The sequence below is a fragment of the Scyliorhinus torazame genome, chromosome 11 (genome assembly GCF_047496885.1).
Source record: "Scyliorhinus torazame isolate Kashiwa2021f chromosome 11, sScyTor2.1, whole genome shotgun sequence".
Lineage (NCBI taxonomy): Eukaryota > Metazoa > Chordata > Chondrichthyes > Carcharhiniformes > Scyliorhinidae > Scyliorhinus > Scyliorhinus torazame.
In genome coordinates, this window is record NC_092717.1 from 224040576 (window position 1) to 224065948 (window position 25373).

A 25373-nucleotide genomic window follows, 5' to 3' on the forward strand; every position below is an offset into this window, starting at 1 on the left:
AGAGGTGTGAATTGTACCAAGCCAGGACAGTTGGTAGGATTTCGCAGGTCAGATGGTGGGGGATGAATGTAATGCGACATGAATCCCAGGTCCCGGTTGAGGCCGCACTCGTGTGCGGAACTTGGCTATAAGTTTCTGCTCAGCGATTCTGCGTTGTCGCGGGTCCTGAAGGCCGCCTTGGAGAACGCTTACCCGGAGATCCGAGGCTGAATGCCCTTGACTGCTGAAGTGTTCCCCGACTGGAAGGGAACATTCCTGCCTGGTGATTGTTGCGCGATGTCCGTTCATTCGTTGTCGCAGCGTCTGCATGGTCTTGCCAATGTACCACGCTTCGGGACATCCTTTCCTGCAGCGTATGAGGTAGACAACGTTGGCCGAGTCGCACGAGTATGTACCGCGTACCTGGTGGGTGGTGTTCTCACGTGTAATAGTGGTATCCATGTCGATGATCTGGCACGTCTTGCAGAGATTGCCATGGCAGGGTTGTGTGGTGTCGTGGTCACTGTTCTGAAGACTGGGTAGTTTGCTGCAAACAATGGTTCGTTTGAGGTTGCGCGGTTGTTTGAAGGCAAGTAGTGGGGGTGTGGGGATGACCTTGGCAAGATGTTCATCGTCATCAATGACGTGTTGAAGGCTGTGAAGAAGATGACGTAGTTTCTCCGCTCCGGGGAAGTACTGGACGACGAAGGGTATTCTGTCGGTTGTGTCCCATGTTTGTCTTCTGAGGAGGTCGGTCCGGTTTTTCGCTGTGGCGCGTTGGAACTGTCGATCGATGAGTCGAGTGCCATACCCCGTTCGTACGAGGGCATCTTTCAACGTCTGTAGATGTCTGTTACGCTCCTCCTCGTCTGAGCAGATCCTGTGTATACGGAGCGCTTGTCCATAGGGGATGGCTTCTTTAATGTGTTTAGGGTGGAAGCTGGAGAAGTGGAGCATCATGAGGTTATCCGTAGGTTTGCGGTAAAGCGAAGTGCTGAGGTGACCGTCCTTGATGGAGACGAGTGTGTCCAAGAATGCAACTGATTTTGGAGAGTAGTCCATGGTGAGTCTGATGGCTGGATGGAACTTATTAATGTCATCGTGTAGTCGATTTCAGTGATTCTTCGCCGTGGGTCCAAAGGAAAAAAATGTCATCGATGTATCTGGTGTATAACATCGGTTGAAGGTCCTGTGCGGTGAGTAGGTCCTGTTCAAACTTGTGCATGAAGATGTTGGCGTATTGGGGTGCGAATTTGGTCCCCATGGCTGTTCCGTGCGTCTGGATGAACAACTTGTTGTCGAAGGTGAAGACGTTGTGATCCAGAATGAAGCGGATGAGTTGCAGAATTGCGTCTGGAGATTGGCAGTTGTCGGTGTTGAGTACTGAGGCTGTTGCAGCAATGCCGTCGTCATGGGGGATGCTGGTGTAGAGTGCCGAGACGTCCATTGTGACGAGGAATGTTCCTGGTTCAACTGGTCCATGGGTGCTGAGTTTCTGTAGGAAGTCCGTCGTGTCGCGACAGAAGCTGGGTGTACCTTGTACGATGGGTTTCAAGATGCCCTCGATGTAGCCAGAGAGGTTCTCACACAGGGTCCCATTGCCTGAAACGATAGGGCGGCCTGGTGTGTTGGCCTTAAGTATTTTCGGGAGGCAGTAGAGATCTCCAATGCGTGGGAGTACGTGGGATGAGAGCACGTAGGGTGCTCTGAAGATCTGGATCCAAGGTCTTGATCAGTCTGTTAAGTTGGCGGATGTGTTCCTTGGTCGGATCTGCGGGTAACTGTCTGTAGTGTTCTTGGTTGTTCAGTTGTCGGTATACTTCTTTGCAGTAGTCCGTTCTGTTCAGTACGACAGTGGCCCCCCCCTTTGTCTGCTGGTTTGATGACGATGCTGTGGTTGGTCTTGAGAGCGCGGATGGCATTGCGTTGTGCTTGGGTGACGTTCGGGGCTGTCTTGTGAATGCGACTGATGAATCTGGCATTGACGCGACTCCTGACGGCTTAAGCATACATGTCGAGTCTAAGGCAGCGGCCTTCCGGAGGGGTCCAATTCGACTCTTTCCTCTTCGGTTGCCGCACCGCAGATCTCTCGGTCTGCTGTTCCGGTTCATTGGTAGCAACTGTAAATGTTGGTAAAAGTTAATGTGGACATGGCGAATTTTCTTAGTTTCCTGAGGAAGTATAGGCGCTGTTGTGTTTTCTTGGTGGTAGCGTCGACATGTTTGGACCGGGACAGATTTTTGGAGATGTGTACCTCTCGGAATTTGAAACTGCTAACCATCTCCACCTCGGTCCCGTACTTTGCTTCCTGAAGTCAATGACCAGCTTTTTAGTTTTGCTGGCATTATGATTCATGGCTGATCATCCATATCGCCTGATGAAGGAGCTGCGCTCCGAAAGCTTGTGATTTCAAATAAACCTGTTGTACTTTACCCTGGTGTTGTTAGACTTCTGACTGTGCCCACCCCCAGTCTAGTGCCTGCACCTCCACATCATGGCTTTTTGCTTCAGCTGTGTAGCTGTCCACATGCCTTTTCATGAGGGATTAGAACAAAAAACAAAGAAAAGTACAACACAGGAACAGGCCCTTCGGCCCTCCAAGCCTGCGCGACCATGCTGCCCGTCTAAACTAAAATCTTCCACGCTTCCAGGGTCCGTATCCCTCTATTCCCATCCTATTCATGTATTTGTCAAGATGCCCCTTAAACGTCTGTATTGATTACTGCTGCATACTGATACGTTGGCAGTAATGGCTGAGCAGGAATTTCTTACCTTGGGCGTATGGGGAGGATTAGCAGATTAATTGTCAGCTTGCTTGGCTGCGCCCTGAGCACTCCTCCTGTGGCCAACATATTCTGAGTGGGACATGAACCGGGAGAGTCTGATTTTGAGGCCACTGAGCCACAAGGCCTCTCAGTGCATTCTTTAGTCCTGCTTAACTGAATTCAGAATTTTCTAGATTTGGTTGTAGTTATCTCCATTATACTTGACAAACTATATTCATAAAACATTTTATTACACAAAAATGCAAATCAATGTTAAATCTGAAATCTATTGGGAATAATTATAGGAGAGCTTTTCAAGTATATTGCATCATATTTTCAGTAGCTGTCCGGCAAATTGTCTTAATATGTTGGAGGGTAAATGCTTATAATCCAGTTTACTTTGCCAAGGAAATCATGGGCAGAAATTGTGGTCTTCATATCGGTTGATATACCAGATAACCTATGTAGTAAAGTAATAGTTATTTTATTGGTTTAATAATCTAGAGATTCTGAATTTCAATCCCACTTTCATGGTTTGAGAATTTATAATCTGAAAATAAGCTAATCGGAGTAAAGTGGGCCTGGTGTTATATGATCATTGCTTTCGGGAAGGAAACCTCTGCTTTACTTACTCTGGTCCATGCATGATGCAGATTCCTTACCAATATGGCTGATTGTTAAACGTGTCTCAAACACCTGAGTATTTTTTGTTGTTAAGGAGGGCAATAAATGCAGCCTTATCAGCAATGCTTGCACAGGATGATTTCTTCCTGTAATACTGTAATAATGCAGCAGTGCAGTTGTCTGATGGCTCCAACAAATTTACCAAATATCATAGAATTGTTGGATCATTCTGCACCTGTTTTAAGGTGCATAACAGGAGTCTCACCAACCAGTAGGATATGCTGCCCACCAATATGGTTCTGGCTCTTTTGGAGGCTTCCAGGACGCGCACCAAATGAGTCACAGCTGATACACCCGTGATTTATAAGCGTTTACCTCAGCAAAAAAGCCTTATGGCTGAGAATGATCTGTCCTGTTGATAAGGCTGCTTTTAAAAGAAATGAAATGCTTGACTTCATAAACAGGCATAAGAATATGGAAGTAAAGTTATAGAAAACTTTTATGAATCACCAGTGTGTCAGCTATGACTCGGTTGGTAGTACACTCGTCTCGGTTCCAGGTTCAAGTCACATTCCAGGGCTTGAGCACAAAGATCAAGGCTGACACTGGTGCAATATTGATGGGATATTGCCCTCTTCATCTTCAGATGTGACTTAGCCCCACCTGTCTGCTCGGGTGGATGTAAAAAAAATCCCATGGCACTGTTTCAAAGAACAAATTCCTGGTCTCCTGGCCAATATTTATCCCTCAATCATCATGATAAAAAAGTTTATCTGCTCATTATCACGTTGCTGTTTGTGGGTGTTTGCAAGCACAAATTAGCTGACAGTTTTCTACATTACAACAGTGACTACACTTAATTGGCTGCAAAGCATGTTGCGAAGTATGTTGGCATGAAAGGCACTATATAGATGCAAGTTGTTTTTAGCTTTTAGTTAGACCTCAGTTGTAGAATTGTATCAATTCTTGGCACCACATGTCAAGGCCTTGGTTAAAAAGGAGATTTACTAGAATAGTGAGCTATTTGTATGTACCAGCTTACCAGGTTCCCGTACCAGCTTATCTGAACAGGTGCCGGATTGTGGCGACTTAGGGGCTTTTCACAGTAACTTCATACTTGTGACAATAAAAGGTGGTGGTTATTATTATTATGTATATAAGGTCAAGAGGAGATTTAATGGAGTTAGTCAAAATTATAGAGGGCATTGATGGAATCTGTTTTCATTGGCAGGAGGGCCAGTAACCAGAGTACAGATTTCCGATATTGGGAAAAGTACCAGAGAGGAGATGCTGAGAAAGTGATGGAAGCTGTCATTGATAGAACTAGCATAAATTCAGAGGATGTTTACAGCATGGAAAGAGGCCCTTCAGCCCACCATGTCTGCACTGCACATCAAGCACCTATCTGTTCCAATCCCATTTTCCAGCACTTGGCCTGTAGCCTGTATACTTGGCATTTAAAGTGCTCATCTAAATACTTAAATGTTGTGAGGGTTCCCACCGCTACCACCCTTTCTGTCTACGTCTCCTGCTGCCTTGGAAAAGCGGGCAGCATAATCAAAGACCCCTCCCACCTGGGCTATTATCTCTTCCAACCTCTTCCATCAGGCAGAAGATACAAATGTTTGAGAACACACACCAAAAGCAGCTTCTTCCCCACTGTTACCAGACTCCTAAATGACCCTCTTGTGGTCTGAGCTTTCTATGCAACCTTTCTACAGTTGTAGCACTATATACCGTCTATGTCACCCGCAGTCTATTTTTATGTATTTTCATTATGTACCCTCGTGCTTCAAGAAGGCAACTCACCACCATTGTCTCAAGGCCAACCTGGGCTGGCCAACAAATGCTGGCCTAGCCAGTGACACCCCCCCCCCCCCCCCCCAAAAAAAAAAACTGCCCAGCCCTCTGAGGGCACAATTGATAACAGTGAAGTCAGTAGACCAATTTGTTTTTTGTATTCAACCCGATTCAGACGCAATCTATATTCCAGGCCAAAATTGTTCTTGATGCAAAAGTAGTTTTTAGCGAATAGCCAGGGAGATAGTGGAAGAGGCAGATAAATACAATTTTGTGTGGCTAACTGATATATCAAATTGAGGAGGATAAAATATTGAGTTAACAATGCCAAAGCACTGAACAAAGAGTTCAATAACATAATTTCCTAATGATTAGAGTGCTGAAATGATTAGAGATTAGATTAGAGATGATTAGAGTCATAAAAGGCCAATACTGTTTTTGGTTTGTTAAAAAGGACATGAGTCCAAGAATGAAGGGGTGAGTAATGATGAATATGTACAAAACATTGTTCTCGAGTGCTTATTACAGTTTTGGATGTCCATATGTAAAGGATATTAAGTCTGCGGGAAAGTACTTTGACCAGGATAGTTCCTGGGAAGGGAAGTTACATTCAGAGACTTGAGGCACCGAAGCTGAGGATATTGGGACTGTGGAAAGGTAAATATATTCTTTGATTTGTGAGGCTGACTGAATCATCAACTTGTCCCTCTGTAGAGGAGTGTGGGCTGTTTTGTCAGTTATTTATTAAGGCAGGGCCCATTGCATCTTTCAGTAGCAAATTAATTTTTGATTGCCTGGCCAAAGGTTGCTTTGTTTGCAGTGTGATGACAGACTTTGATAAACTATTACTAATGCCTGCCAAATGATTTTCCATACTGGCCTATCTTTCTTTCTGGAGCTATGTGGGGCTATCGTTCAAAATTTCACCTCGTGCTGGGGATTTCTGTCTGCTGTGGATAAATTCTGTCTGGTTGAGGTGTGGCAGTGATTAACATATTTTTCTGCAAAAGTAACTCTTTGATGGTGTTAATGTATTATAGATTACACAATGTAAACTGATTTAGGAATATAGTTGGACAGCTTGTGCACTCTATATTGCCAAAATATTTATTGGGTACTGCCATTGTAGAAATGCAGCTTCTCATTAGGAGTGTGATCTGTGCAAACCTGCAAATGGTGTGTTTCTGATGCCTCACTTTCTGTTCAATGGATTTTTGCAAATTTGAGCTGTGGTGGGCTATGGCACGTATGTTCTGTATTTTTTTTGTGGAGTTAATTATTGGTTAGATTCTTGGTTTGGTATGAAGCATTTTGGATTTGCTGAGATGTGTCTCAAATCCTCAGTGTAATTTTTCATGGCACCACAGAGATATTTATGGTTCTGCTAATGGTCCTGCTATGAATCAGCAGGAGGAGGAGTTTGCCTTTTGAGGGTGTCTGCCCAGGATGTCTTCTTTGTGTTATATCTAAATTAGTGTTTCTAGAAGGAGAATATCACAGGAGATAGAGTAACAGCCTGGAGCTGCTTCGGTGGAAAGACTGCAGGAGACTTAGCCAGCTTGTGAAACTTTTAATATTTCACTAATCTCCCCAAATAAGTAGGAAGGCCGGAAGCTGGGAGGGGCCGGGGGTAAACCTTTGGGAGAGGGCAGTGATTCCCTGCACTGGCGGATGTTGGCCTTTGGGGCTGCTTCTCCGGCTACTGTGTCACTCAATTTCATGCAGCTTGACAGCTGTTGCTGCAATTGATGATCCAGCCACCTGCTTACAATTGGGTGTTACATTTTTGTTGCGGGTGATATTCGTTGAGAATAAATCCTGAGTCTGTGTCCAGACTGATTACAAAATAGAAGACAGTGGGCATTTGGGAGGTGGGTGGGAGTAAGGAAGAAATAATGGTGACTCTTCATTTTTGTGACCTGGGGACTGGTGGTTGCACTCTTATGGACCATGTCATGCACTTTTTTGATATTGTTAGTTCTTGGTAGTGGTAGGAATTTTGATGAAGCCTGTGATTGGTTGGAGCTTGTGCAGGACTTTCTGTACTTCTCATGTCACCAGATGTTTTCACAACAAGCTGGGCAGCATCTGTTAATATGTTAATATGCCAAGTCGATGATTTTTCATCTGAACTAGTGAGATTTCCAAAACAATAGAATACAAGTCTAAGGAAGTCATGATGATCTGCAGTTCACTTTAATGTTTGTCCAAAGGCAAAATTAGGTTCAGTAACTGTGGGATAGATGATGACATAGTGGTATTATCACTGGACTAGTAATCTAGATAACCACACTAATGGTCTGGGAACACTGGTTCAAATCCCATCATGGTGGCTGGTAGAATTGAAGTTCAATTAATATACGGCTAGTCTTAGTAATTGTGACAATGATCTATCATCTGGTTCACTAATGTGCTCTAGGAAGGAAATCTGCCATCCTTGCCTAGTATGCCTTGCATTGACTCATAACTGCCCCCTTTAGCACTGTACCCTTTGTTATACTGTTTCTCAGCATTCTTCCTAACAAACTTAATTACTTCATACTCTGCAATAAATTTAATTTGCCGTTTGTCTGCCATTTCCACCAGCATTCTGTTTCTCATCAAAAAACTTAAGAAAGTTAACTAAACATGATCGTTCCTTAACCTGATGCTGGTCTTAATTAACCCACGTTTGCCCACGTGACTATTAATTTTGTCCTTGTGTCCTTCTAAAGTTCTACACTACCCTCCTCGCAGTTTGCAGTACTTGCAAGTTTTGTTTTGTCTGTAAATTCTGAACCAGTGCCTTGTACACCAAGGTCTAGATCATTAAATACACCTGGAAGAGTAGGGGTGCTAACGCTGACCCCTGGAAAACTCCATTCGAAATCTTAGTCCATTTTCAAAACTTGCATTATCCACTGTTCTCTGTTTCCTGGCACTCGGCCAATTCTGTGTCCACATTACTATCCCTTTTATCCCACAAGCTCTAACTTTGCTCTGAGTTCTATTGTGTAGCACTTAATCAAATGCCTTCTGGAAGTCTGCATACACCACATTACCTTCATCAACATTCTGTTTCTCATAAAAAAACTTAAGCAAGTTAGCTAAACACGTTTGTTCCTTAACCTGGTGCTGCTCTTTATTAATTAACCCACGTTTGCCCATGTGACTCTTAATTTTGTCCTTAATTATCACAAGCTTCCACGTACTGAAGTTAAACTGACTAGCCTGTAGTTTATGGGCTTATCTTCACATTATTTTTTGAACAAGGGTGTAACACTTGCAATTCTGTAGTCTTCTGCAACATGAGTTTACAGAAGACTTGAAATTATGGCCAGTGCCTCTGCAATTTCCACTCTTGCTTCTGTGATGGATATCGGGTTAATATTAATATTTTAGAGATAATATTTAGTCCCTGGAAGATTTAAGGTTTAATGATAGAAAATAGGATAAATGCAACTAAAGCAGCTTGGAGTCTATTACATCTGAAAGGTTGAGGCCATGTTGATTTAAGGGACTAATAGCAAGAAAGGTAAGATCAGAAAACAGCATGTGGCTTACTTAGCTGGTGATGTAAAATCCACACTGCTTGCAAACCAGTGCAGGCCAGACAGATGTTTTGTGGGTTACAACTATATTAGTTTAAAAGCAGTCAGTGAAACCTGAAAGACTTACATTGTCATTGAGAACGGTGGAACTTAAGGTTCTCTGGTTTCAATTTATCTGTTTGTGGGAGGCGGGGACTGGTTGCAGTTTTGGCCCTCGAATGGTTTGCAGCTCACAGAGAAGCCCTGGCAGCTGTTAGTAGAGCCCAGGCAGTTAGTGTTCAGAGACTCCTGGGGAGCTAAGGTGGTGGTGAGAAAATCAGTTCAGTGCCAGGCTGTTGGGGCTCAGAGAAGCCCTGGGAGACATTTATAGCTTAGTGTAGCTGGGAGACTGGGGTTTGGAGAACCCCAGGAGCAGTGTCACCTTAGTGAAGCTTGCAGTCTGTGAAAGAGTTGTAAATATGCATGAAATTAGAGGCATAAGTACAACCAGCCTAGGGGCTGGTTAGCACAGGGCTAAAGAGCTGGCTTTTAAAGCAGACCAAGGCAGGCCAGCAGCACTGTTCAATTCCCGTACCAGCCTCCCCGAACAGGCGCCGGAATGTGGCGACTAGGGGCTTTTCACAGTAACTTCATTTGAAGCCTACTTGTGACAATAAGCGATTTTCATTTCATTTCAACTTTGTGAATCCTGTGGCATGCAGTCTCAGGAGAAGAGATTGAATCATATCTGGGTGAACAGTTGTAGAGGCAGTCAATGTCTTTTGAGGGAATTTGGAGGCTCGCACTTCAAAAGTAAGGAGTTGAAATCCCTTGTGAGGGAGATGAAGATTTTGTGATTCTAAGGTTGCTGACATCTGTGGTTGTTGAGAAATATGTGGGAACTGTCTTGGTCGCATCTGCTGTTGTGTAATTTTGGTTAATTCATGTTTACCTTGTTAATTCTGAAGGTTAGAGTATAAGAGGGATATTGTACATTGTTTCACTTTCCTGACTTACAATTATAAGGTTTATTTTGTCTAAAACTGAAATTGTGTGGCTTTGTTCTCCTAATTGGTAATCAGAATTTCAAACTTTGTCGTCTATAAACAAAAAGTTATTGCTCCCTAATCAGATTGTGGTACTTCCCTTAGTATTCTTCGATGCACCTCATGTGGTCCTGGTGTCTTATCAAATTTAAGTACAGATAACTATCAATTTAAATGCTTGTGACAAATGCAGGATTTTAGATATATTGGATTATAAACATTTGGAAATTTAAGGGTTAAACGCCTGGATTAATGTGCGTTTGGCTGCAGGGGCTGTTTAGCACAGGGCTAAATCGCTGGCTTTGAAAGCAGACAAGGCAGGCCAGCAGCACGGTTCAATTCCCGTAACAGGCACCGGAATGTGGCGACTAGGGGCTTTTCACAGTAACTTCATTTGAAGCCTACTTGTGACAAGCGATTTTCATTCATTTCATTCAGTAGTCATGTTTTTAATGGAATCTTGTTTTGCAAGACTAGAAAGCTTTTAGGAGCCGGGGTGAAATTGACCATTGTAAAAGCCTTGGCTAATGTACTGTTGTTTGACTAGGGGTGTCCCTCGGGAGTTAATGTGTTTTCAGACTGGAGAGTTGATTTGTTTTTCAGCTTGGGGAGATGCAAGTGCTGGGTGGCGCTAAGGTATTCAGACATTTTGAGAAAACCTTTTGAGTTGTGTTCTGATGTAGCTTTTTAAAAATGTGTTCATGGGAAGTGGATGTTGCAGGCTGTGGCCAGCATTTATTGCCCATCCCTAACTGCCCTTGAAGGGGCAGTTAAGAGGCAGCCACATTGCTCTGGGTCTCTGCGTCTAACTAGTCCAGTGACAATACCACTATACCACTGCCTCCCCGAGGCTACCCTTTAGACCACCAATAAAGTATTTTGCTCTCATAGGAGGATAGTGAACAAACAAGGTTAATAGTATTTAAAACTGTGCAGCCTTGTCAGAGGACAAGTGGGAAGCTGAAACAAACCAGTTGAAACAACTTTTTGAAGACATCCAATCAGAGTATGCTGAGGTTCTAACAGGAACCAAATCTGTTCTGGGAAGCAAGTATTACTCTGTGCCATTGGAATGTAGGGTGGATTGAGTGAGAGCTGTATGTCCCCCCCCCCCTTGTTGTTTAATTGGGAATAGAGCTAGTAATTAGAGTGTTGTATTTACTGTATTTAGTATTGTTTAGTGGGTAATTGTAAGCTATCTTTGAGTGTGATGTTAAAGAGTTTAATATTGTGTTAATAAAGTTCTGTTTTAAAATAAATTTGTGAAATCACTCCTGGAGCGAAGTACTGTCTGTGCACTGCCGTACAAAAATAAATTAAATATTAGGGTTTTGGTCTAATATCCTAACCACTGTTGGGGTCTGGTCTGGGATCGTAATACACTTAGTGTTTTAACTACCTCCTCCCCCACCAGTATTATCTTTCTTGGTAAAGACAGATTACTACCTCAGCCTTATTGTCTGCCTCCAGATTTAAGCCCTGGTTTTGGTCCCTAATTGGCCCCATTCTCTTGGCACTTATTACTATTCATATGCCTGTAGAATGCTTTTGGATTCCCTTTTGTGTTACCTACCAGTCTCTTCTCATACTCTCTTTGCTCGTCTTTAACTCTGAGCCCTCTATATTCAGCCTGGTTCTTGCTTGTAATCTTCAGTTGACATCTGTCATAAGCATACTTAATAATTTCAAACTCTTGACATCAAGGGGGCTCTGGAGAAACAAGATCTTGGTTTAAGAACTCATCTGAATAATGCTGACATCTTAACAAAGTGGTATCCATGGGTCCGATACAGGCATGACGGTGTTGAATATGCTGTCAACCATGTGTGTTTAATTTTGTATTGCATTAAGCTTGCAAGCGCCAGTTTCAAAACAAGTAATGTTTCAGAAACTGTGATCTTTCCTTGAAATAAGTAATTTATTTACATAATGTTGTTTTTGTCAAATGTTGTGTGTTTTAATTGTCTTAGATACTGGGCGGGATTCTCCGCCCGCCACGCCATGTTTCTGCCCTGCCTGCCGGCGGGATTCTCCGTTCCTCTGGCCGGTCAATGGGGTTTCCCATTGTGGGGCAGCCCCACGCCGTCGGGGAATCCCCGGGCGCCAGCAAAACGGAGAATCCCGCCAACTATATTTGGGGAAAAGAATGTAAAACCGATTCACTGTGCTTCTCAGCGTAAAAATCTCCACTTTAAAAACGTAAGCAACATGTCTCTGGTCAAACCCCTAGTTTATTCAGGTTGGAGACATGAGTAATTTTGGGCATAAACCTACCGTTTTGTTCTCTTCTGGCCTGTAACTGTTAATCTGCAGGGAGAGAACAAGAGCATCATGGGAAGGTAAGTGATTTTTATTACGATTTCCAATTGTGGGGGGGGGGGGGGACTGAAGTGACATCACAATAAAGCTGTGACCTGATTGGCTGGTTGGGAATTTGTTAAATTTGAAAAAAAAATAATATTGCAAAACAAATCTCATTGATTAACTAGCTAATGGAGTAACTGAACCTGAGGGCAGTGATCTGTATTTAGCATTTAATTTTACAGTAAAAATAATCTAGCGTCAGGGCCATATAGTTAATTGTAACTCAATCTAACAATTCAAGAGCTTGTTTTAAATTAATTAATTAGTGCTTAAATGTCACTCAGCGGGGTACAGTGCTCCAACTGAGATGTGGCAGATCTGTGACGCTTCCAACGTTCCGGTTGACTACATCTGCAGCAAGTGTAATCAATGGCAGCGCCTCACAGACCGCGTGGTTCGGTTGGATAAGCAACTGGATGCACTTAGGAGCATGCAGGTGGCGGAAAGCATCATAGATAGGAGTTACAGAGATGTGGTCACACCTAAGGTGCAGGCAGAGAGATGGGTGACCACCAGAAGGGGCAGGAAGTCAGTGCAGGAATCCCTTGTGTTTGCCCCCCTCTCGAACAGGTATACCGCTTTGGATACTGTTGGGGGGAATAGCCTATCAGGGGAAAACAGCAGCAGCCAGAGCAGTGGCACCGTGGCTGGCTCTGATGTTCAGCAAGGAGGTTCAAAGTGCAGAAGAGCAAATGTCATAGGGGACATTATAGTCAGGGGCACAGATAGGCACTTCTGTGGATGTGAAAGAGACTCCAGGATGGTATGTTGCCTCCCTGGTGCCAGGGTCCAGGATGTCTCCGAACGAGTAGCGGGCATCCTGAAGGGGGAGGGCAAAAAGGCAGAGGTCATTGTCCATATTGGTACTAATGACATAGGCAGGAAGGGGAATGAGGTCCTGCAGCATTAGTTCAGGGAGCTAGGCAGAAAGTTAAAAGACAGGACCTCTAGGGTTGTAATCTCGGGATTACTCCCTGTGCCACGTGCCAGTGAGGCTAGAAATAGGAAGATAGAGCAGCTAAACACATGGCTAAACAGCTGGTGTAGGAGTGAGCGTTTCCGTTATCTGGACCACTGGGAGCTCTTCCGGGGCAGGTGTGACCTGTATAAGAAGGACGGGTTGCATCTAAACTGGAGAGGCATAAATATCCTGGCTGCAAGGTTTGCTAGTGTCACACGGGAGGGTTTAAACTAGTATGGCAGGGGGGTGGGTACCGGAGCAATAGGTTAAAAGGTGAAAACATTGAGGGAGAACTAGGGAATAGGGCCAGTATGGCTCTGAGGAAGAGCAGACAGGGAGATGTTGCTGAAAACAGCGGGTCTGGTGGCCTGAAGTGCATATGTTTCAATGCAAGAAGTATAACGGGTAAGGCAGATGAACTTAAGAGCTTGGATTAGTACTTGGAACTATGATGTTGTTGCCATTACAGAGACCTGGTTGAGGGAAGGACAGGATTGGCAGCTAAACGTTCCAGGATTTAGATGTTTCAGACGGGATAGAGGTGGATGTAAAAGGGGTGGCGGAGTTCTGCTACTGGTTAGGGAGAATATCACAGCTGTACTACGGGAGGACACCTCAGAGGGCAGTGAGGCTATATGGGTAGAGATCAGGAATGAGAAGGGTACAGTCACAATGTTGGGGGTTTACTACATGCCTCCCAACAGCCAGCGGGAGATAGAAGAGCAGATAGGTAGACAGATTTTGGAAAAGAGTAAAAACAACAGGGTTGTTGTGATGGGAGACTTCAATTTCTCCAATATTGACTGGGACTCACTTAGTGCTAGGGGCTTGGACGGGGCAAAGTTTGTAAGGAGCATCCAGGAGGGCTTCTTAAAACAATATGTAGATAGTCCAAGTAGGGACGGGGCTGTAGGGACGGGGCTGTACTTGACCTGGTATTGGGGAATGAGCCCGGCCAGGTGATAGAAGTTTCAGTAGGGGAGTATTTCGGAAAAAGTGACCACAATTCAGTAAGTTTTAAAGTGCTGGTGGACAAGGATAAGAGTGGTCCCAGGGTGAATGTGCTAAATTGGGGAAGGCTAATTATAACAATGTTAGGCGGGAAGTGAAGAACCTAGATTGGGGGCGGATGTTTGAGGGTAAACCAACATCTGACATGTGGGAGGCTTTCAAATGTCAGTTGAAAGGAATTCAGGACCTGCATGTTCCTGTGCGGAAGAAGGATAAATATGGCAAATTTCGGGAACCTTGGATAACGAAAGATATTGTAGGCCTCGTCAAAAAGAAAAAGGAGGCATTTATCAGGACTAGAAAGCTGGGAACAGACAAAGTCTGTGTGGAATATAAGGAAAGTAGGAAGGAACTTAAACAAGGAGTCAGGAGGGCTAAAAGGGGTCACGAAAAGTCATTGGCAAATAGGGTTAAGAAAAATCCCAAGGCCTTTTACATGTACATAAAAAGCAAGAGGGTAGCCAGGGACAGGGTTGGCCCACTGAAGGATAGGCAAGGGAATCTGTGTGTGGAGCCAGAGGAAATGGGCGAGGTACTAAATGAATACTTTGCATCAGTATTCACCAAAGAGAAGGAATTGGTGGATGTTGAGTCTGGAGAAGGGTGTGCCGATAGCCTGGGTCACAATGAGATCCAAAAAGACGAGGTGTTGGCCGTCTTGAAAAATATTAAGGTAGATAGGTCCCCAGGGCCTGATGGGATGTACCCCACAATACTGAAGGAGGCGAGAGAGGAAATTGCTGAGGCCTTGCCAGAAATCTTTGGATCCTCACTGTCTTCAGGTGTTGTCCCGGAGGACTGGAGAATAGCCAATGTTGTTCCTTTGTTTCAGAAGGGTAGCAAGGATAATCCAGGGAACTACAGGCCGGTGAGCCTTACGTCAGTGGTAGGGAAATTACTGGAGAGAAATCTTCGAGACAGGATCTACTCCCATTTGGAAGCAACTGGACATAATAGCGAGAGGCAGCATGGTTTTGTGAAGGGGAGGTCGTGTCTCACTAACTTGATTGAGTTTTTCGAAGAGGTCACAAAGGTGATTGGTGCAGGTAGGGCAGTGGATGTTGTCTATATGGACTTCAGTAAGGCCTTTGACAAGGTCCCTCATGGCACACTGGTACAAAAGGTGAAGTCACACGGGATCAGGGGTGTGCTGGCACAATGGATACAGAACTGGCTAGGTCATAGAAGGCAGAGAGTAGCAATGGAAGGGTGCTTTTCTGATTGGAGGGCTGTGACTAGTGGTGTTCCGCAGGGATCAGTTCTGGGGCCTTTGCTGTTCGTAGTATATATAAATGATTTGGAGGAAAATGTAACTGGTCTGTTTAGTAAGTTTGCAGCCGACACAAAGGTTGGTGGAATTGCGGATAGCGATGAGGACTGTCGGAGGATACAGCAGGATTTAGATTGTTTGGAGGCTTGGGCGGAGAGATGGCAAATGGAGTTTAATCCGGACAAATGTGAGGTAATGCATTTTGGAAGGTCTAATGCAGGTAGGGAATATACAGTGAATGGTTGAACCCTTGGGTGTTGACAGTCAGAGAGATCTAGGTGTATAGGTCCACAGGTCACTGAAAGGGGCAACACAGGTGGAGAAGGTAGTCAAGAAGGCATACGGCATGCTTGCCTTCATTGGCCGGGGCATTGAGTATAAAAATTGGCAAGTCACGTTGCAGCTGTATAGAACCTTAGTTAGGCCACACTTGGAGTATAGTGTTCAATTCTGGTCGCCACACTACTAGAAGGATGTGGAGGCTTTAGAGAGGGTGCAGAAGAGATTTACCAGAATGTTGCCTGGTATGAAGGGTATTAGCTATGAGGAGCGGTTGAATAAACTCGGTTTGTTCTTACTGGAATGACGGAGGTTGAGGGGCGACCTGATAGAGGTCTACAAAATTATGAGGGGCATAGACAGAGTGGATAGTCAGAGGCCTTTTCCTAGGGTAGAGGGATCAATTACTAGGGGGCATCGGTTTAAGGTGTGAGGGGCAAGGTTTTGAGGAGATGAATGAGGCAAGTTTTTGATACAGAGGGCAGAACTCGCTGCCGGAGGAGGTGGTGGAAGCAGGGACGATAGTGACATTTAAGGGGCATCTTGACAAATACATGAATAGGATGGGAATAGAGGGATACGGACCCAGGAAGTGTAGAAGATTGTAGTTTAGTCGGGCAGCATGGTCGGCACAGGCTTGGAGGGCCGAAGGGCCTGTTCCTGTGCTGTCCTTTTCTTTGTTCTTTGTTCTTGTACATATTTCCATGGTAGGATGCTACGATTCAAAGCATATAATATTTTCAGTTGAATTTGATTTTTCATAGCAGTATCTGTGACTTCAGTGTAGTTCGCATTGCTTTTGTTACCTATTTACGATACTTCATACTATTCAGTAGTGTTTTGAATTTCTATTTGCATGCCTGTGGCAGAAGATTATAGTGGAAATGTGAAAATAAAACTTATCCTTTGGAGATGCTTGAAATTCAAAGCTGATATTTTGGCAATGTTTTGTTCAACATAAATCAATGACACTAATACAATGTAGTCAGTATTTTAACATTTTTAAAACTTTTAAATGAATGAGTCTTCAAATGGTACAACTCCAGGGGTGGTGTTGACATTTTTTTTTAAAGAAGTGTTCCAAGAACAGAAAATGCTGGAAATATTTAATAGGTCTGGCAGCACGGAGAGAGAAATGAGTTAATGCTTCAGGTTATATTCCAAAAACCTTGGTTCTTATTTACGACGTGGGTTGTGATGTCTTTCAACCTATTACAACAGATAGCTGAAAGATGCACCACTCTCTCCAGCTAAGTATGAGCAAGGGCACTTGTTATTTGTGCTCACATTAGTGGGTCAGTGTTAATTTGCACAGGATTTCGAAATAATCATTGGTTTCATTAAGTACAACATGCCTTGCTATCAATCCTCTTGGATTTGGACAACATGACATTGAATTTTGTTTGTAGGCTTGCTCAATGCTGCATAAAATTATGAAAACTTAATTAGACTTTTGAAAGTTATTTTGCAATTTCCTCTGACGTAAATTTTGTTTTTGGCTTTGAAAACTGCCTAAATAAAGTTTTTCAGAATAACGTTCTGTGTCCAGGTCACCTACCATCAAATGTATTTAATCTCGAATTGCACGTGACAATGGACGGTTTCTTTTTATAAATCAGGCCTGAAGTACTTGCTAACTGCAATTGTATGGCTCAGGGTTGAACTTGGCTGTTAGGATGTGTTGTATTTAAATTAGCCATTAAGGAGCAGAATTGGCATTTGGCCCACCAGGTCGTCTCCTCTATTCAGTGAGATCATGACCAATCTGATATGATGATCCTCAACCCCACTTTCCATATACCCATAGCCCTTGATTCCCTTAGTGATTATAAGATCATAAGACATAGGAGCAGAAATAACGCATTTGGCCCATTGAGTCTGCTTCACCAATGTTAAAATAATTGTTTAACAGAAGTATCTGAATTTTGTAAAGTTACATTAGGACTGCTGACTTTTGGAAGTAGAACCTAGTATGCATTGAAAATTGGATCCATTTTGTTGTCATTTGCAATCTGTTACAATGAGTGGTCTCATCTGGAGTACTGCCAGTTTTGGGCTTCATACTTAAGAAAGGATGTGAAGGCATTGGAGAGAGAACAGAGGAGATGTACAAGAACAATTCCGGGGGATAAAGAACTGTAGCTGTGAGAATAGATTGGAGAGGAGATTTGATAGAGGCATTCAAGATCCTGAGGGGTATGAACAGGGTGGCTTGATAGCACAGTGATTAGCACTGTTGCTTCACAGAGCAGGGACCCGGGTTCGAATCTGGCATGGGTGACACTGTGCGGAGCCTGCACGTTCTCCCCGTGCTGCGTGTGTTTCCTCCGGGTGCTCCGATTTCTTCCCACAAGTTCTGAAAGATGTGCTTGCGAGGTGAATTGGACATTCTGACAATCCCTCTGTGTACCAGACGAGAGTGTGTGGTGCCGGAGCATGGCGACTAGGGGATTTTCACAGTAACTTCATTGCAGTGTTTAACGTAAGCCTATTTGATTCATTACCACATGTACCGAAGTACAGTTAAAAGTATTTTTCTGTGGTCGAGGGAACTTACACAGAACGTGTATATAGTAGACAAAAAAGAATAATCAACAGAGTACATTGACAAATGGTACATCGACAAACTGTGATTGGTTACAGTGCGGTACAAGGAGCCAAACAAAGCAAATACATGAGTAAGAGCAACATAGGGCGTCGCAAATAGTGTTCTTACAGGGAACACATCAGTCCAAGGTAGAGTTGTTGAGTATCTGTGGGGAAGAAGCTGTTCTTGTGTCTGGATGTGCGAGTCTTCAGACTTCTGTACCTTCTGCCTGATGGAAGGGTCTGGAAGAAGGCAAAGCCTGGGTGGGAGGGGCCTCTGATAACGCTGTCTGCCTTCCTGAGGCAGTGGGAGGTGTACACCGAATCAATGTGCGGGTAGCAAGCTGTGTGATGCGTTGGGCTGAGATCACCACACTCTGCAGTTTCTTGCGATCTTGGGCTGAGCAGTTGCCATACCAGGCTGTGATGCAGCAGGATAAGATGCTATCTATTGCACATCTGTAGAAGTTTGTGGGAGTCTATGCAGACATGCCAAATTTCTTTAGCTTCCGTAGGAAGTAAAGACGTTGTTGGGCTTTCTTGACTGTTGCATCAATGTGAATGGACCAGGACAGACTGCTGGTGATGGTGACCCCTAGGAACTTAAAGCTATCGACCATCTTCACTTCGGAGCCATTGATGCAGACTGGGGTGTGTGTCGTGCTACGCTTCCTGAAGTCGATGATCAGTAACTTGATCTTTCCGACATTTAGGGAGAGGTTGTTTTCGGTAAACCATGAAACCAAGTGATCTATCTCCCTTCTGTAGTCTGATTTGTCGTTGTTTGAGATGCGACCCACCACAGTCGTATCATACATAGATACAAACATAGAAGATAGGAGCAGGAGGAGGCCCTTTGAGCCTGCTCCATCATTTATCATGATCATTGCTGATCATCCAACTCAAAAGTCTAATCCTGCTTTCTCCCCATAACCTTTGATCCCATTCTCCCCAAGTGTTATATCTAGCCGCCTCTTGAATATATTCAATGTTTTAGCATCAACTACTTCCTGTGATAATGAATTCTACAGGCTCACCACTCTTTGTATGGAGAAATGTCTCTTCATCTCTGTCCGAAATGGTTTACCCTGAATCCTCCGACTGTGACCCCTGGTTCTGGACACACCCATCATTGGTAACATCTTCCCTGCATCGACCCTGTCTAGTCCTGTTAGAATTTTCTGAGGCTCTCTGAGATCCCCCCTATATTCTTCTGAACTCCAGCGAGAACAATCCTAACCTAATCAATCTCTCCTCATATGACAGTCCCGCCATCCCTGGAATCAGTCTGGTAAACCTTTGCTGCACTCCCTCAAGAGCAAGAACATCCTTCCTCAGAAAAGGAGACCAAAACTACGCACACTATTCTAGGTGTGACCTCACCAAGGCTTTGTATAATTGCAACAGTACATCCCTGCTACTGTACTCGAAACCTCTCTCAATGAAGGCCAACATACCATTAGCCTTTCTTTACCGCCTATTGCACGTGCATGCTTACCTTCAGCGACTGGTGCCCACCCAGGTCCCGCTGCACACTCCTCCCAATTTACAACCATTCAGGTAATAATCTGCCTTCCTGTTTTTGCTTCTAAAGTGAACAACCTCCCACTTATCCAAATTATACTGCATCTGCCATTGATTTGCCCACTCGCCCAACCTGTCCAGATCATGCTGTAGGAGCCCTGCATCCTTGTCACAGTTCACCCTCCCATCCAACTTGGCATCATCTGTAAACTTTGAGATGTTAATAGATACCTGCATAGAAGATAGAAGCGGGAGGATGCCTTTTACCCCAAACTTATAGATTGAGTTGGAGTTGCATCTTACCACACAGTCTTGTGTACATAGGGAGTGCAGTAGACACATCCTTGCGGGGCCCCGGTGTTGAGGACTGTTGTCGAGGAGGTGCTGTTGCCTATCCTGACAGATTGCGGTCTGTTGGTGAGGAAGTCAAGGATCCAGCTGCACAGGGAGGGGTCAACTCCAAGATTGCAGAGGTTGGTTATAAGTCTCGTCGGGATAATGGTGTTGAAAGCGGAGCTGTAGTCTATGAACAGCAGTCTCACATTGGTGTCCTTGTTGTTGAGGTGTTCGCGTGTTCATTGTAGAGCCTGGGAGATGGTATCTGCTGTGGACCGGTTGCGGTGATAGGCGAACTACAATGGATCAAGACCATCTGGGAGGCTGGCGTTGATCCATCTCATGACAAGCCGCACAAAGCATTTCCTGATAACAGATGTCAGGGCCACCGGCCGGTAGTCATTGAGGCAGGCTATCTTGTTCTTCTTTGGTACTGGTATTATGGTAGTCTTCTTGAAGGAGGTGTGAGGTGTTGAAGATGTCTGCGAATACACTCGCCAGCTGGTCTGTGCAGGCTTTGAGTTCTCGCCAGGGACTCCGTCGGGGCCCGAAGCTTTCCGCGGGTTCACTTTCACGAAGACAGCTCTTACCTCTGAGGCTGTAATAGTGGTATGGGTATGTCCAGGGCTGTTGGGGTGGGTGACACTGATGTATTGGCTGACTGTTCAAAGCGGGCATAGAACTTGTTCAGTTCATTGGGGAAGGGTAATAAAGATTATTATTATTATTACGAGCTGGGGTTGGAATCGAACCCGGGTCCCTGGCACTGAGGCAGCAGTGCTAGCCACCGTGCCACCCCAAAACATTTTAGAGGGAATTGGGTTGTTTGAAAAGGAAAAATGTGCAGGGCTATGGTGAGAGGACTAGGGAGTGGCAATAGATAAATAGCACCTTTTGGAGAGCTAGTGCAGTCTCATCAGGCCAAATAGTCTCCTTCTGTGCTGTAATCTATGATTCTGAGGTCTGCAAATTCCAAAATGGTATTAAAACTGCATGCTCCCTCGTCAGAAAACTTTCCTTCCATCAATATAAACATTGAAGGTATGAATTTCTCTGCAACATATATCCATGGCAATACAGAATCAAAATTACTTGGCTGTGAAAGATGGAGTAGAAGTCTTTCTCCTTTCTAATCATGCTTTTTAAAATGTATATTTGTAGGTCCATTTACAGATGTCGTAACTACAAACCTCAAATTGAAAAACCCAGCAGATAGAAAGGTCTGCTTCAAGGTGAAGACTACAGCACCGCGCCGGTATTGTGTACGGCCTAACAGTGGAATTATTGATCCTGGAACAACAGTTACTGTTTCTGGTAAGAATGATGGCAAAGATAGATTTCAATACAACACACGTTCATTTTTAACTAATATATTAGAAATTGTTTTTAGTTATTAGAATTAGTTGAAATTGTGGTGTTCTAATTGTGGTGTTCTTGATTTAGAATATATAGTCATTGACTAAATTTGTTCATTAAAACTGCATGCATCTAAATATCTACTTGTAATTTGAGATTCATATCTGCATTGCTGAGTGTGGCAGTGTTCATAAATACATGTATGATTATGTCCCTATGACTATTCAGTTAAACTGTAAATAGTAGTTACTGTACTAAAATAGATAGAAAATATCAGGCTTTTAATAAATTTGCAGGCAAGTTTTCAACTTGAGTAGCTGGGGATCATCTGATGTTTTTTGTGAGGTTCGATGTCGATATTTTTAACTTGACTGCAAATGGTTGCAGTCTTTTGGCTATATAATTTTTTGCTAACCAATAGAATAACCCATTTTTCATGAAATTTTAAGTTCACAGAGTTGAGGCAGAGAACATTCTTACATTCTTAAATTCTTCTTGGGGTGGTGGGGATGGTGTACCTGACAATGTTGATGTTATAAGTTTAAAGATTGAAACTTAGCATTCTTATTGGACATAGAAGATTGCACATTTGTCCATATCACCCTTCTTCCTAGCACCTTTTTGTTTGAAGGTAATTGCTTCTCTTAGCTCTGTAACTTAGTTGCTCAATTCAATTTTTGGTTTATTATGAACAATTAGTTGAATAAATAGCCCAGGATGCATGAATTCACCAGAAGAACTGTTAAAATGTGATATAGACTTGCTTTGGTTCCTTAAGTATCATAAATCATAATCAAAGCCAACATTTGAGAGTCCATCAGTGAGATCGTGTTTTCAACCTGCAAACCTCTGTTGCATTTTTAAAAGTCATAATGGTTGTGTTGAACTCTGATTGGCACATAGACTGAAAATGACAGAGATTTAATGGCCCTGATGTTTGTGGTAAAACCACCGTTCCCACCGTTCTTAAGCATCAAATCAGACAATAACTTCCAGTGTCCATACATGTGCATATCAACATGGAATACTGGAAGATCCTGTTCAAGTTGCCAATAACCGTATCTCCCCAAAGAACACGGCATTAAAATGTATGGAAGGGTGTCAATTTGTGATGCTCACCCATTAGATACACACTAATCATGCCAGAAATGTTATAGCTTATCATACAAGTGCAAATGGTTTTTTCAAGACGTGATGGTCTTAATGACTGCTAAATAATTTATATTCCAAGTGCAATTTTAATAATAATCGCTTATTGTCACAAGTAGGCTTCAATGAAGTTATTGTGAACAGCCCCTCGTCGCCACATTCTGGCACCTGTTCGGGGAGGCCGGTACGGAAATTGAACCCGCGCTGCTGCCTTTTTCTGCATTACAAGCCAGGTGTTTAGCCCACTGTGGTGAACCAGCCAAGTGTGTCTCATTCTTTCAAATTTTAATCAGTGCTGGCGAATTTAAAATGTTTTTATTTTTCTTTGACTCTTTTCTGTCTCTCTCTCTCTGTGAATTCTATCTTTGTTTAATCATTATTTTGCTCTGTTTGATTTAACTTTGGATAAAATATTGTAATTTACACTCCCTGGTTGGACTTTGCATGGCTCAGTGAGATTCTTCAGTTTGGTTAAGCATATGCATGTTGGCTTGACCTCTTCACAGATCTCCTATTGAGGGTGTTGTGCTTCACGCAGCACGGTGGCACAGTGATTAGCACTGCTGTCTCACAGCACCAGGGACCCGGGTTCAATTCCGGCCTTGGTTGACTGCGCGGAGTTTGCACTTTCTCCCCATGTCTACGTGGGTTTCCTCCCACAGTTCAAAGATGTGCAAGTTAGGTGGATTGGCTGTTCTAAATTGTGCCGTGGTATCCAATCGTTGGGTGGGGTTTACAGGGCTCTGGGGATGGGGTGGGGAGTGGGCCTGGGTAGTGCGCTCTTGCAGAGCGCTGGTGTAGACTCGATGAGCCGAATGCACTGTAGGTATTCTATGATTCTATGATTTCTGATAACTGCACGATGCAGTGCATCAGCGCACAAGAAACCTGGATAAGTGTCATGACTGCAAAATCCATTTCATTAAGTTGCAGCACAGAATTTCCTTTGAAATATTTAATTTCAGAATCAAATTTAAAGGAAAGAAATTGATTTGCATTTATAAAGTTCCTTTCATGATCACTGGAACTTCCAAAGTGTTCTGTAACTGATTAAGTAGTTTTGAAGTGTTACAATGTAGGAAATGCGACAGCTAATCTGCACACAGCAAACCTCCACAAAAGAGATGCATACTTCCTTGCTCCTCTGTGAAAGATTACAATGGACTTTTTTTACATCCATCTGAGCAGGCCTGGACTTGTACAAGATGTAACCAGTGGCTTGCCACAAGGTTCAGTGCTGGGCCCGCAACTTTTTTGCAATTTATATGAATGACTTGGATGAAGGGACCAAAGGTATGGTTGCTCAACTTGATAATGACACCAAGATAAATAGACCAGTGAGCTGTGAAGAGGATATAAGGAGGCTACAAAGGGATGTAGATGGGTTAACTGAGTGGGCAAAGATCTAGCAAATGGAGTGTAATGTGGGAAAATGTGAAAGTGTCCATTTGGCAAGAAGGATAAGAAAGAAACATATCTAAATGGTGAAAGATTGCAGAGCTCTGAGATGCAGAGGGATTTGGGTGTCGTAGTACATGGATCACAAAAGGTTAGTATAAGATACAGCAAGTATTTGAAAAAGTAAATAGAATGTTCCCATTTATTGTGAGGAGAATTGATTACAAAAGTAGGAAGGTTATGCTTCAATTATGGAGAGCATTGGTGAGACCACATCAGGTATACTGTGTACAGTATTGGTCTCCTTATTTATGGAAGAATGTAAGAGCATTGGAAGCAGTTCAAATGTTTACTAGACGCAGAGACTAATAGGCCAATAAGTCTAAGAGGAAGAGCAGGCAGGGAGAAGTTGCTTAACCGGCCGGACTGGTGATTTGTGCATTTGTATTAGCATGGGAAGTATAACAATTAAGGCAGATGAACTTAAGAGCTTGGATTAGTACTTGGAACTATCATGTTGCTGTTACAGAGACTTGGTTGAGGGAGGGACAGGGCTGACAGCTAAACGTTCCAGAATTTAGATGTTTCAGGCGGGATAGAGGTGGATGTAAAAGGGGTGGAGGAATTGCATAACTGGTTAGGGAGAATATCACAGCCGTACCGAGGGAAGACACCTTTGAGGGCTCATGCAGCGAGACAATATGGGTAGAACTCAGGATTAAGAGGGTGCAATCACAATGTTGGGGGTTTACTACAGGCCTCCCAAAAGCCAGTGGGGGATAGAGGAGCAGATATGTAAACAGATTTTGGAAAGATGTGAAAACAACAGGGTTGCTGTGCTGGGTGATTACAACTTCCCTTGTATCGACTGGGACTCACTTAGTGCTAGAGGCTATGTAAATAGTCAGAATAGGGAAGGGGTTGTACTGGATCTGGTATTGAGGAATGAGCACGGGCAGGTGGTCGATGTATTAGTAAGGGAGCATTTGGGGGGCAGTGACCATAATTCCATATGTTTTAAGGTACTCCTGAATAAAGATAAGAATAGTCCTTGGGTGAAGGTGCTAAATTGGGGTATGGCTAATTACAACAATATTAGGCAGGAACTGAAGAATTTAGATTGAGGATGGCTGTTTGAGGGTAAATCAACATCTGACATGTGGGAGTCTTTCAAACGACAGTTGATTAGAATTCAGGACCGACCAGCATGTTCCTGTGAAGATTAAGGATAAATATGGCAAGTTTCAGGAGCCTTGGATAACGAGGGATATTGTGAGAAAAAGGCTGAGAAAAGACTAAGCCCTTGAAGTATATAAATAAAGAAAGTAGGAAAGAACTTAAGCAAGCGTAGCCACTTAAAATGGGCAACTCCCGATTCAAAATGGCGAACGACAAAGGCTGATGGGAAAGTCAGCC

At 43.6% G+C, this 25373-nt stretch overlaps 1 protein-coding gene across 1 annotated transcript in view; it reads left to right on the forward strand.

The window, feature by feature from the left end:
* vapal (VAMP (vesicle-associated membrane protein)-associated protein A, like) overlaps positions 1 to 25373 on the forward strand; it is a 152180-nt gene that overhangs the window by 68503 nt on the left and 58304 nt on the right. The window contains exon 2 of the mRNA XM_072468372.1: positions 21216 to 21368. Within this exon, the coding sequence (XP_072324473.1) occupies positions 21216 to 21368 (153 nt within the window). The remainder of the gene's footprint in view (positions 1 to 21215; positions 21369 to 25373) is intronic.